The 14253-nt window shown below is 34.1% G+C and overlaps 1 protein-coding gene across 1 annotated transcript in view; it reads right to left on the bottom strand.

Moving 5' to 3' along the window:
* Positions 1–1644: 1644 nt before the first annotated feature.
* Positions 1645–14253, bottom strand: part of cfap46 (cilia and flagella associated protein 46) — a gene marked incomplete at its 5' end in the record, with an annotated part of 94653 nt that continues 82044 nt past the window's right edge. Inside the window, 6 exons of the mRNA XM_079439948.1 lie at positions 1645–1949; positions 2069–2161; positions 4337–4473; positions 6050–6107; positions 13356–13468; positions 13584–13686. Coding sequence (XP_079296074.1) covers positions 1834–1949; positions 2069–2161; positions 4337–4473; positions 6050–6107; positions 13356–13468; positions 13584–13686 — 620 coding nt within the window. The 3' untranslated portion in view covers positions 1645–1833. The remainder of the gene's footprint in view (positions 1950–2068; positions 2162–4336; positions 4474–6049; positions 6108–13355; positions 13469–13583; positions 13687–14253) is intronic.

The following is a 14253-nucleotide window of genomic DNA, read 5'->3' as shown; positions in this document are numbered from 1 at the left end:
ACGAAGGCATTACTGGAATCTAAAACAACCTGTTTAATGGTGAACCGTCTGACTGCAGCCCTACAGTCATTACATTAAGAAAACCTATAAAACACTCAGCCGTCCTTCACACAGCAGAGATTTCTGATTTATTAGCAGATTTGTCATGTTGAGAGAACAGAGTCAGTAAACATGAACATCAAGGACTGTATCAGTCAGCAGGGTAAACAGAGTAAAATATGGTAAACTTGGGTGAACAACTCAAGCGGCCAACAAACAAATAAATGCTGTTCTTCTGAACTTTCTATTCATCTGTGAATCCTGAAAAATAAAATGCATCACGGTTTCCACAAAAATATTGAGCAGCACAACTGTGTTCAACATTGATAATAATCAGAAATGTTTGTTGAGCAGTAAATCAGTATATTATTATGATTTCTGAAGATCATGTGACACTGAAGACTGCAGTAATGATGCTGAAAATACAGCTGCAGATCACAGAAATACATTACAGTGTGTTTGGATTGTTTCCATATACTCGTCTAGATCAAGTTAGAAGAGAGGTTTAGAGCCAGATTTTTGTTTATGTATTTGAAATTTATCTAGCAGGAACATCGGTAAGACTTTACAGTAAGGTGTCATTTATTAACATTAATGTATTAACTAACATCAACAAACAACAAACAATACATTTATTACTTTGTTAGGGTTAGTTAATGGAAATTCACAGTGCATTAACTAATGTTAACAAACACAACTCGTGATTTTAATAATGCATTAGTAAATGCTGAAATTAAGATTAATAAATGCTGTAGAAGTGTTGTTCATTCTTAGTTCATGTTTACTAATGTTATTAGCTAATGAAGTTATTGTAAAGTGTTACCAAAACATTTTTAAAACGGAAAGACAAGTCACTTGCAAAATGAGATCAGATGAACATTTAAATCAATCGGAGCAGAATGCATCTGTGTACGAAACAGCAACTCACTTTAATATCTGACTTATATTACATCTATAAGCTTGTTGTGAGATTTGGATGAACTCATTAATTTGTTGCATCAGGATCCTCTCTGTTTCTCTTTTGCAAATAAAGCACATAAACCAGTTCATTTTGTGTCACGAATGTCTAAAACGGGAGTTGTTGTTCTTAAAATCAATGAAAATTAAACTCTTTCCACCCACTGAGAACATTTTATTTGCACTGTATATTTGTGAACATTTAAGAGCTCTGTGATTAACAGTCAATCAGAATTAATGACAAACTCTGATTCACTGGATTATGGATAATGCTCTATTGCACTGGATTGAGAAACTAATTATTCAGAAACTCATAGTTTGCATTAATTACAGATATTCTTAGCTTGATTATTTGGGGTTTTCTGGAATACGTCAAGCCTTACCTGATTCTGAAGAGCAGATCTGCATGTTTACACTCATTCATGACACAAAGATCATTTCTTCAGTTTATCCTGGTCTTTTCTGGTTCTTCACTGATCAGAAAGTGTTTCTGCATTTGGTTTCCATGCAGTTATAGAGACACAAAAGGCTGTCCAATAGATATGATACAAGAGAAATAACACAAAACAGCTTCTGACACAACGAGAGATCAATATATACACAAACATACAGATATATTAGAGGAAAAATCAAATGATGCTCATGTTTGGACTTGAATTTCATTTATTACTGAAGGTTTTGGATTATCAGTATTTGAACATAAGATGAACATAACTGTCTTTAACTTTAACTTTGAACACTAAAAGTAGAACAACAGACAATGTTTAATTTCTGAAAAGTAAATGAGTTTTATTTCAGTGAAACGGCTCTTAAAATCTCTCAAGCATCTCCAGCTGTTCATGTAACCACTAAATTAGGAAGTCCATAAATAACAAAGTTGAACGCAGAAGGAGTTGTTCTCTGGACGTCTTCAGATGAAACATCTTCCACATTTACAGCTGAACTCTCGTCTGCTGTGAGAGAAGAAAAAACACAACAGGCCTTCATCACTTATTATTTTGTGGTTATTTGTTGCATAAACTCAGTCAAATGTGCACATGCTGCAGAAATAAAGCAAACAAACACACAAGACCTGCCGGGCCGGACGAGTTTCCACTGACTTCTGTGCTTTCTGTCCGTAAAACATGAGCGGCTCGTCCTGACGTCAGTCCTGCTCTCAGAAGATCTAGAGCGGTCAAACACACAAAAGTGCTTCTGAACAAGCTTCACGTGTCTGTACGTGTTCAGTATAACCCCAGTTATTATAGTAGCTGAAACTAAAAAACTGTTTCCCCTATACTTCATATAAAACGTTAGCTGAAATAAATCATTGAAAACTTGTTTTATTTCATCATGCTCTAATGTTTGAGATACGTAATGTCCTTTACTAATACTGAAAAAATTGAGATATTATAGTTTTTATTAATATTTTGAATCTGTTTTTATTTGAGCATTTTCCGTTTTCATTTGATTTTTAGTCATTTCGTTTTTTGTTGTTGCGTTGTGTATTTTTTTTATGTTTATGTTTTTAGATGTTTATCTAGTTTTTGTAAATATATAAGCAATACATAGTTATATAATTATATATATATATATATATACACATTATAAAGTCTATATAAATTATTCCAGTTTTAGCTGTAGTTATTTTAGTAAAACTTAATTAAAATGAGATATGTACTGGAAATAAAATAAACATTAACTGAAATATTAAAGGATATTAAATATTAAAATATTAAAAACATATTTTATTAAAGCTAGTTGCCAAGGCAACATTTCTCATTTTCATTTAGTTTAACTTCACCCTTGTGCATCCTTTTGGATATTTTTGTCTTTCTTTTTTTGTTTTGATAATTTTGCCTGTGTTAATGCCAACTGCGTACATTTGGGCACAAGTGTGTATTTTTATTTGAATTTTAATATTTTACTTGCATTTCCTTAATACATTTATTTTATACACAAAATAGTTACACTCAGGACCTTAAGGACAAAAATGTCCCCAGTAAAACCCATTAATGTTTACCAGCAATGTTTAATCCCAGGGCCATTTAACTATAAAATAATGCAGTCTTTGTTAATAGACTTTCATTCTGTTGGCAAGACTTACATTTTTTTAAATAATTTTTTAACCAAATGGTGCCATTTTTTCAGGTTTGGCCTATAAAGCAAATTCTCACATTTGCTGTTTTCTGTTTTTGCTGTATTATAGAGCTAGTTGGGTAAATTATGCAGCTATAATTGTGTGGATGTGTTGGTATGGATGTCAGAGTGTGGTTTGTGTGTGTGTACTAAAACAAAAGTGTGTGTTTGTGTGTGTGCACCTGTAATATTTGAGAGAGAGAAATTATAAAAAGTTGGAAAAGTTTGGTACTGCACCCAAACAAAATCTTACTAAAAGCTCATTTTTTGAGATATCAACCTCTAATTTGGAATACAACTTGTTATATTTATGGCTTTGATTTTCTAGCAATTTTTGTGTTCAACATGTTTTATAAAATATATATTTTATATAAAAATTTGCTCAAATCTTCTTTGGTTTAAATTTATTTATTTTTTTTACTTTAACAATAATCTGCCAAGGGTCTTCTTTAAAATGACCAAACTTAAGTCTGTACTTTAAGAAAGTTTTTGGACATGGATATTTTTGTCCTCGATGAACTTGTGTGTAACTTTTTAAAATTGACGCACAAGGGTTAACAAAAACTGAAATAAAAAATTAATCAAAACGATTACACTTTATTCTGATAGTCCACTTTAGACATTCTACTAACTATAAGTAACTTTGCAAATATACTTGTCAACTAATGCTCGTTAATTTGCAGCTACATGTCTATTAACTCTCAGAGTACACTGTTAGGTTTAGGGTTAGTAGAAGAAGTTGACATATACTTGCAAAGTTTCTATTAGTCAGTATGTTGTATGTTGTGGACGCATCAAAAATAAAGTGATAGAAGATATTAATCAGACAATCTACTAATACTCTAATGACTGCTAGTTGACGTAGTTGCAAACTTACTTACTGTTAGTAAAATATCTAAAGTGGACTATCGAAATAAAGTGTTACCATAAAAACTATATGCACACATAAAAAACTAATAAAAAGAACAAAAAAAAAACCCTCCACAACAAAATGACTAACACTTCAACAAAAAAAAATGAAAAATCAAAATGATAATGAAATTAAAAAACAACAACATCTGTAATAGTTTCTCAATTTTCTTCAGAGTTAGTAAAGGAAGTTCCTGTAGATCAAACATTATAAAATGACTTCAGGTTGTGGGTTGGATTTCCAGTGAATGCATGAACGCAGTACAATTAGTTTTTGGATGAATGCATGCGTGTAAGTGTGTGATGGACTCACTGTCCACGAGCGAGTGCAGGTTCTGTGTGTTTGCTGCGGCGCTGCTGTGCCACTGGTTGAGCAGGACAGAACCAACCCCGCTGAGAGTGAAGAGATACGCTGAGCCCAGCGGCCCGTCTGAAGTCCAACTCCACCGTCTGAAGAAAAATCAGCATTACCACACAAAACATTCCCATAAAGCCAAGAGATGAGGAAGAAAAAGAGTTTTTTGTCATCCTGGAGTTCTGCAAGGTCATGGGTTCGATTCCCGAGTTGATCATATTTGCATGCAAAGTTGCAATGCATTGCAAGATTTTTTCATTTAAACACAGAAAATAACGTAAAAAGACATAAAACTAGAAATTTTTCAGATTCTTGACTATTTTTAGTCCACTAATCTACACCACTCTATGTTTGTGTCTTTAGCTTGATGTCGATTATCTCGGAGCTCATCTAGATGCTAATGTTCTGCTAACAGTTAACAAAGATCAACCTCTAACAGAAATATGCATTTCAGATTTGCATTTCTCATCTTTGATGCATTAATGCATGCTTGATCTGGATTTGGTGCAAATGCACATATGGTGAATCCGGCCCGAGTAAAGAGCGCTGAAGCAGCTTATTTAGGGTGTTTATACTAAAACTAAACCCATAAAACATTTTAGTTACTTGAAATAAAATTAACGTTAACTGAAATGCATAACAATACTGTACATAAAACATTATATTTCAGGTTAGTTCCTGAGGCAACTTTGGTAACACTTTATTATACACTGTCCTTGTTACACGTTACATGCACTTAATATTATAATAACAATAATTATGCATAATTACATGCAAGTAACCCTAATCCTAACACCTAACCATATAGTAAGTACATGTAGTTCATTAATATTACTCAGTACTTAAATGTATAATTACACTGTAACAAGGACAGCTTAAAATAAAGTGTAACTGCAATTTTTCTCATTTTTATCTAGTTTAACTTTAAGTACTAAAATAACAAACTAAACTATAAAGAATACAACTATAAATATAGTTATAAAAATAACTATACACTATAAAATAAATAAGAAAGCTATAATAAAAATGACAAAAACACAGCAAATTTTGCAAAAACGTTCAAATTAAAATGGAAAAAATGGAAAATATAACATGTTAAAATATAAAAATAAAAACTATATCCTTACCAGTGTAATTTTAGTATTATTATTTTTTTTATATTAAGTTTAAATTATTTTGATTTTTATATTTTTATTATTTATATTACATTTTTGTCATTTGTATTAATCTATTTAGTTTTTTAATTTATTTTATTTTAGTTATTTTAGTACATCAAGTTAAACTAAATTAAAATGAGAAAAGTTTACAGCAACTAGAAGAAATAAAATAAGTTCAAGTTTAATATAAATAATTTTTTTTATTTCAATTAATATTTTAATGGTTTTGCTTTTAGTTATATTTTAGTTTGTAATGAGAAATCTGGTAGTGAATTAGTAAAAGCAAACAAGCAGTGGCCTCAGTCACCCTCGAGATCAATAAAGTACAAATCATTAAATCAAACAGAATAATTCTGTTCCTCTGACTGTTTTCAAGGCAAAATCCATGAGATGCTTCTGGTCATCAGTAGATGACTGTACAGTATAAAGTCAGCAATGCCACAAGCAATCATTAAAACCATGAAGACTAATGCATACAAAATAGAGCGTTATGGTTTTATATTTTGTGTTTCACCTCTTCTGGACGCTGACTCTGTTCTGACCGCTTTCAAAGAGAAACACCATCTGACATCCTGCGGAAAAGCCAACACAGAGAGAACAATGAAATGAAGCAGAATAATCAAACAGCATAGTTTCAGAGCATTAGTACATGACCAAGCAACACTCAGTGTGAAGTAAAAGCACAGCTGTGATTGATCAGAACGGCTCTGTGAACGCTGGAAACAGTCATTAGTGTAAGAATGAGTTGTTTAGTGGACAGAACGGCCGTCTGGTGTGTGCCGAGTGGATTAAAGCGGCGAATGAATCAGTTCCCAGCGGACACCTGCTGTTCCTCTCAGTGATCCAGAGCTCCGGATCTCAGAAACGGCCTGAATACACGCGTTTAGACGGCTTTAGCGTCTCACGGTGGACCCAGATGCAGATTTATCACGTGCAGAATCTCACAGAAGGCACTGAATCACGTCAGACTCTACGGTTCATTTCATCTTTATGTAGTTCTTGTATGTGTCAGATGTCATTGTACAAGACAATATTCAAAGGTCCGTTCCTCACAACTTTCACAGTTTTAATCTGCAGATGCTTCTGGCTTCTGTGCATTACATTTCAAGAGTTTAGAAGTTTAAAGGGTTAGTTCACCTAAAAATGAAAATTACTCACCCTCATGTCGTTCTAAACCCGTAAGAGCTTTGTTCATCTCAGAACGCAAATTAAGATATTTTTAATGCTTTCTGAGATCCTTACATTTTTGGGTGAACTATCCCTTTAAGAGCTGGAAGGGTTCTTCTTTTCAATCAATTAATTTTGAATAGATTTTTCCAGTTGTTTCTGATTTAGTCAAGCAGGATTAAAGATAAAAATATCTTGCCAGTTCTACTGGATAAAATACTTTAGAAAAAATGTATTGATTCCCATGACTTCTTTCCAGCTCTAGAATCACGCTTTTAAAAAGAGGCTATCCAGGTTTTCCAAGAACATATTAATCCTGGTTAGTTGCTAAATTTATATCCTCAAATTTTAGCTATGTAAAGTCTTTTAGTGCGACTTATTTGTAATTGTTTATTATTATTTGCAATGCATTTTTAAACATTAGGTGTGATGTTTTGTTTTTTAAATGTTTATCTATGCCATATGTAGGTAATTCTGGGGCATCCATGGACTCTCCATCATTCCTTTGAAAAAAAACAAACAAACAAACATAAGAACAAATGTGTGTGTGTGTGTGTGAGTGTGTGTGTGTGTGTGAGTGTGTGTGTGTGTGCCTGTGTGTGCGTGTGTGTGTGTGTGTGTGTGTGAGTGTGTGTGTGTGTGCCTGTGTGTGTGTGTGTGTGTGTGTGTGAGTGTGTGTGTGTGCCTGTGTGTATGTGAGTGTGTGTGTGTGCCTGTGTGTGTGTGTGTGTGCGTGAGTGTGTGTGTGTGCCTGTGTGTGCGTGTGTGTGTGTGTGTGTGTGTGTGCCTGTGCGCGTGCATGCGTGTTTATTTGTTTTAGCTTATTTATTGTTTGTTTTGTCTCCTTTTAAATCATCAAGTTATCATGAGGCCCCAAGTGAACCCCATGATCCTGATTGAGAACCACTGAACTAAAGTGTCAGATGAAAAATTGCAATGAGACAAAATAAATATATAAATAAATACATTTAAATGAGTGTAACTAGAAAAGGCCACATTTTAAAGTCAAACTTTGTAAACATTTAGAGGCCAGAAATACAGTCTGACAAACAAATCAAGAGAAATCTCAATTTCTTCAATACAGAAATGTTAATTATAAAAATATGCATGAGAAACACGCATTTGACTCATTTGAAGTTGGCGTTAGCATATTGAGTTGTGTTGTAAAAACAGCACAAACAAGAACTGGTTAAAACAAATTAAGTAGTTTTTAAAATTTATATTTATATTTTATTTGATTTTGTTTTTAAATGATCCAAATTACTTAAAAATGGCCTGCTTTACCCACATTTTTATATTTTTTGTCTTAAGCTTCACGTGCGAAACACTATAATACTCTGTGAGTCTCTATGTGGAGCATTGCCAATTCAGGAACCATATCTCTTCAGATGCTTTAGTTTCCTTTAAAGGAAGAAGAAACGGTAATAAATCAGGTTATTTTTGTGTAAATACTGTAGCATGACAGATCCTAAAAGCCACGAAGAGGGCAGAGAGATTACGAACGGCTGTTAAAGCGGTCAGATTGAACCTGCTGCCAGGAATCAAACGAGCCGAATGATTTAGAGCATGAAAAACAAGCTTATTTATAAGAACTGTATCGTGAATATTCATAAAACAGAGAGTTATGGATGCTGATCTTCATCACCATCACGCTGCTTCACCCTAACTCATCATCATCAGGTCTGTTGATGTCTTCATTAGCTATATTTCCATGCAAATTAAATGAAATTGTGTGAGACGGTTTTATGCAATATCCAAAAATTTGCATAACAATACAGTTATCAATATGTAAGTCACGTTCAAGTTTAACAAGACAACAAGCCCAATCAAAACCTGTAATAACAACATCACACCAACTGTTCAAACAACAACAAGAACACTGATGATGGATGGATAGAGATGTTTATGGATGGAAAACATGATGAATGAACAGCTGTAAAGGTTGATAAGACAATAAACTCACACGCCTATAAAACACAGAGTCAGCCGCTGATGGACTGAAACCCACCGCCGACATATAAAACTCAATCACATGTAATAATGAGCAGAGCGGGAGATGTATGAGCAGAGGGAATCACTGGGGTTTCTGCTGTGAACAAATGTGTAATTCTGCACATGATTGGTTCATCTTCTAATTATTGATCCTGCTCAGACCTTAAAGGGATAGTTCAACCAAGATGAAAAACTGATAAAAATGTGCTGAATATGTGTTCACCCTCAGGCCATCTGAATAAATGTGTCTCTGCATCAGTGTCTCAGCAATGGATGCTCTGCAGTGAATGGGTGCCGTCAGAATGAGAGTCCAAACAGCTGATAAAAACATCACAATAATCCACACCACTCCAGTCCATCAGTTAACATCTGGAGAAGACAAAAGATCAAACAAATCCAGCATTAAGATGTTTTTAACTAAAATACCATAGAGTCCATAATCCATAATAACTCTTCCTCCAGTGATAAAGTGTTCTGGTCTGAATCAGGAGAGAAATCTACACAGATCAAGCAGCGTTTACAAGCCAAAACAGCTCTAAACTTTAAAGCTTTAGTCTTCTCCAGATGTTAACTGATGGACTGGAGTGGTGTGGATTATTGTGATGTTTTTATCAGCTGTTTGGACTCTCATTCTGACGGCACCCATTCACTGCAGAGCATCCATTGCTGAGACACTGATGCAGAGACACATTTATACAAACCTGATGAAGAAACACACTCATGCTGATCTCGGATGGCCTGAGGGTGAAGATATTTTCAGCAAACTTTCATTTTTGGGTGAACTATTGCTTTTATGCTGAAGAGATCCGGAATCATTATGTACAGTAAAGATGGAGATAATGAAGCAGTGTCACTGATTTGAGTGGGTCTGTGAGACAAATGAGTATTGTAGCCAAATCCGAGCACATGAAAGAAGCTTTGAAAGCGCTCTTCGATCGGCTGCTTTTGAAGCGGTGAGCGATGAGAGACCAGAGCAGCATGTAAAAGCAGATCTTTAAAGCATCAGCGCTCGTGTACAGCCACACTGATCAGAGAAATATCAGGAAGAAATCAAACATTTATTGTTCTAAAATAACTGCATACAGTTCACGGCAACACATGCTGCTGAGAACAAAGAGGAAGTTAAATAAAGCAAACATGTGAAGCGGCAGGACAGATCTGCGGGAGCTTCCTAGATGTGTTTTGATCACATAGTATTTCCCACTAAGTTTCTGTGCCTGGTACGATCTGCACTACAAGAAGGGGACGCTCATTTCATTTATCAACCCAATGCTCCAATATGTGTTTCAGAAGCACTGGTTTTAACAGCTCGATAACTCAGAAATGCTGAGAGTGCAATACTATAATAAGAAACACTCAATACAGTGCAGAATAAAAAAAGAAAAAAATAGTATGTGAAACAAAACATTTGGCAACAACAAACGTTTCAAGCTAGAGCATGCCAAACGGGTGTCAAATGACCGCATTGTGCTGCATATTTAATTCAATGTTATCTTGCATTTTAATCAAAATCAAATTTTTTTGGCCTACACTGTAAAAAGTGATAAGTTGACTTAACTTAAAAAAATTGAGGAAACCCGCTGCCTTAAAATGATCAAGTAAATAATAATTTAAAAAAAAGTTAAGTGAACCTGACTGATCACTTAATTAAAATTTTTTAAGTATTATTTATTTGATAATTTTAAGGCAAGGGGTTTCCTCAATTTTTTTAAGTTAAGTCAACTTATATATGTAAGTTAAGTCAACTTATATATGCATTTAAATACTTCTTTTAATGTCAAATGTAATAAGTCAATATTACATATTTTGATATTGCTGAGTAAAAAAATAAAAAACATAATATATATATTTTTTTTCCACAAAATAAGAATGTAGATTTATCCAACTTTAATGCACTTAAGTGTCAAAGGGTTTGTTTTAATGACAAATTGTAAAAAAAAAAACTACACTGTAAAAAAAATTGTCGTTTCAACTTAAAATTGGAGTCCCACAAGGCTCAATTCTTGCACCGCTCTTGTTTAACCTGTATATGCTCCCACTAAGTCAGATAATGAGGAAGAACCAAATTGCCTATCACAGCTATGCTGATGATACCCAGATTTACCTAGCCTTATCTCCAAATGACTACAGCCCCATTGACTCCCTCTGCCAATGCATTGATGAAATTAACAGTTGGATGTGCCAGAACTTTCTTCAGTTAAACAAGGAGAAAACTGAAATCATTGCATTTGGAAACAAAGATGAAGTTCTCAAGGTGAATGCATATCTTGACTCTAGGGGTCAAACAACGAAAAATCAAGTCAGAAATCTTGGGGTGATTCTGGAGACAGACCTTAGTTTCAGTAGTCATGTCAAAGCAATAACTAAATCAGCATACTATCATCTCAAAAATATTGCAAGAATTAGATGTTTTGTCTCCAATCAAGACTTGGAGAAACTTGTTCATGCCTTTATCACCAGCAGGGTGGATTACTGTAATGGTCTCCTCACCGGCCTTCCCAAGAAGACCATTAGACAGCTGCAGCTCATCCAGAACACTGCTGCCAGGATTCTGACTAGAACCAGAAAATCTGAGCATATCACACCAGTCCTCAGGTCCTTACACTGGCTTCCAGTTACATTTAGGATTGATTTTAAAGTACTTTTACTCGTTTATAAGTCACTCAATGGCCCAGGACCTAAATATATTGCTGATATGCTCACTGAATATAAACCGAACAGACCACTCAGATCATTAGGATCGAGTCAGTAGAAATACCAAGGGTTCACACAAAACAAGGGGAGTCTGCGTTTAGCTATTATGCGGCCCGCAGCTGGAACCAGCTTCCAGAAGAGATCAGATGTGCTAAAACATTAGCCACATTTAAATCAAGACTCAAAACTCATCTGTTTAGCTGTGCATTTGTTGAATGAGCACTGTGCTATATGTCCGAACTGACTGCAATATATTTTATGTATAATTATTTTCTTTAAATTTATTTTAAATCATTTTCTATATCATTTTAAAATTCCTTGTTTTTATTATTCTTATTTCCATGTTTTTATTGATTTTAATGTCTATTTCACTTTCTTTTATGTAAAGCACTTTGAATTACCACTGTGTATGAAATGTGCTATATAAATAAACTTGCCTTGCCTTGCCTAAAATAATTTGTTACCCCGCTGACTTAAAATATTTTGTTTAGTCAACTAAAATATTCCAGTTGCCCCTTAAATTAACATTGAGTAACTTAAAATTTTAAGTTGACGAAACTAAAAATTAAGTCTGCGGGGTAACAAATTATTTTAAGTTGAAACACCTTTTTTTTTTTTTTTTACAGTGTATGTATCAATTAAAAATGCATTTAAATACTTCTTTTAATGTCAAATAACCTGGTAAAATATGCTTTTTTCACAATATCTGTGATTTTCTGTTTGGATGCAGATGAAGCAGAAATCGTGCATTTTCTTTAAAAGCACAAATGTTGGCATTTTTTTCTGTCTCTGGCCATAATTCAGAATTAGACATCAAATAATGTTATGCATGTGAAAATGGGCTGGGAACTGATCAAATAATTGTAATTTGGCTCAGATTCAGACAGTAATCATGTGTTTTTCTGTTGATTTAGAGAAAATCAAAAGTGTTCTCAAAAGCAAAAATGCTTTGAAATGCATCATATTTAGTGAGAAAGTGTGATGTACGTCAGCAAAACAGATGCTATTTTTGGAATCAGCAGATCAAAATTAGTCAGAAACAAGTGTTGGATTTCATTCAGTAGATGTGACGCAAGGCAGTGTAAAATAAAATACTGGAAAAAAAGGTATATTATTTCAGCTAGTTGCCATTTCTCATTTGTTTAGTTTAAATCAAAGTACTAAATTATGAAAACTATATAAACTAAAAACTATACAGATAAAAAAATGACAAAAACACACAACAAAATGACTAAAACGTAAACTAAAACTAACAAGAAAACAAAAATAAAATCTAATTCAAAATATTAACACGTTCTGTGAGTTTAGCACACGTTTGGGAACGAAACGGCCACCAGTTAGGCTTTATTTTCACAGCAGATGATCACAGCATTTCACTTCATTTGTAGTGAGACGTGTTTTTGTGCCTGTTTTCACTGAAGCTGGAGTTGTCCTTCAAAATAAAAGCTCTACTGCCGTTTCCGTCTAAATAAAGGCTTCAAGTGCAGCATGAATTACTGACAGCGAGCGGTTTAAATGAGTGCAAACTCAAAATATCTCTTTCAAGTGTAGAAATTAGGAAAGAAGTATTGTAATTATCCTACTGTAGTGTAAAGCAAAAATAATATACCTATGAAATATTCATTTTCATTTACTTTACAGTGCAATTGTCTTACAATACATGGCTATTACTGTCATTGTTATTATTATTATTATATTCTAATTAGTTTGTCTTTCTAATTACTGATAGATTTCAGCTGGTGTCTTGGCTTTCCATGCCTTTTCTACCTCCCTTTCTTCATGTGTGCAGTACTTTTTATTACGCATAACTTAATTTCTGAACTTATTTGTTTTGTTTTCTTTGTATGTATGGATTATTTGTGTGGTTACCGACATCTGGTGAAAATTTCAAGTCAACAGAGAAAAGTGACGTGTTCAGTACTTATTTTGCCCGCTGTATATCAATGAAACTGAGATCACACTGGTACCAGACATGTTGAGGGAGGCCATCTTGGCTGGTGGGACACAAGAGAAGAAGTTCTCCATGCCAGAGTAGATGAAAGCGCTGCAGGACATCAGCATCTGCTCCAGATCTGCGAGACTGAGAGAAGAGCATCACTTTCACACATTAATACTCGAGACAAAAACCAGCTCCTATACATCTGTTTCACAGGCCTGAGTCAGGAGCACGAGGAGAGTTTGTGTGAGATTCAGACCTGCGTTTGCGCTCGTGGCCGATGAATCCTTCCCACAGAGGGGTAAATTGTGATGCGTACGTGTCGAGGGTCTTCCTCATGATCTCTGCTGGGCTGCTGCAATCTGAACAAACCAGGTCAACATACAAATTTAACAGTGTTTGTGACCCTGGACCATACAACATTTTTTGAAATTGAGATTTCTACATCATCTGAAATCTGAATAAATAATCTTTCCATTGATGTATGGTTTGTTATGATAGGACAATATTTGTCTGAGATACAACTATTTGAAAATCTGGAATCTGAGGGAGCAAAAAAATCTAAATATTGAGAAAATCTCCTTTAAAGTTGTTCAAATGAAGTTCTTAGCAATGCATATTACTAATCAAAAATGAAGTTTTGATATATTTACGGTAGGAAACTTACAATATATCTTCATGGAACATGATCTTAATATCCTAATGATTTTTGTCATAAAAGAGAAATGTATAATTTTGATCCATACAATGTATTGTTGGCTATTGCTACAGATATACCTGTGTTACTCATGACTGCTTTTGTGCTGCAGGGACACATTTACACCACTTTGAGATTTTGTGAACAATTTTTGTGAAAAAGGGACTTTCTTCCATACAATAACATCAAAACAGTGATGGACACACCATGTCTATGCCTAAGAATGAATGAG

The sequence above is a fragment of the Barbus barbus genome, assembly GCF_936440315.1.
Source record: "Barbus barbus genome assembly, chromosome: 18".
Classification (NCBI taxonomy): Eukaryota; Metazoa; Chordata; class Actinopteri; order Cypriniformes; family Cyprinidae; genus Barbus; species Barbus barbus.
Note: the sequence above shows the minus strand (reverse complement) of the source record. Positions and strands in the feature narration are given on the sequence as shown.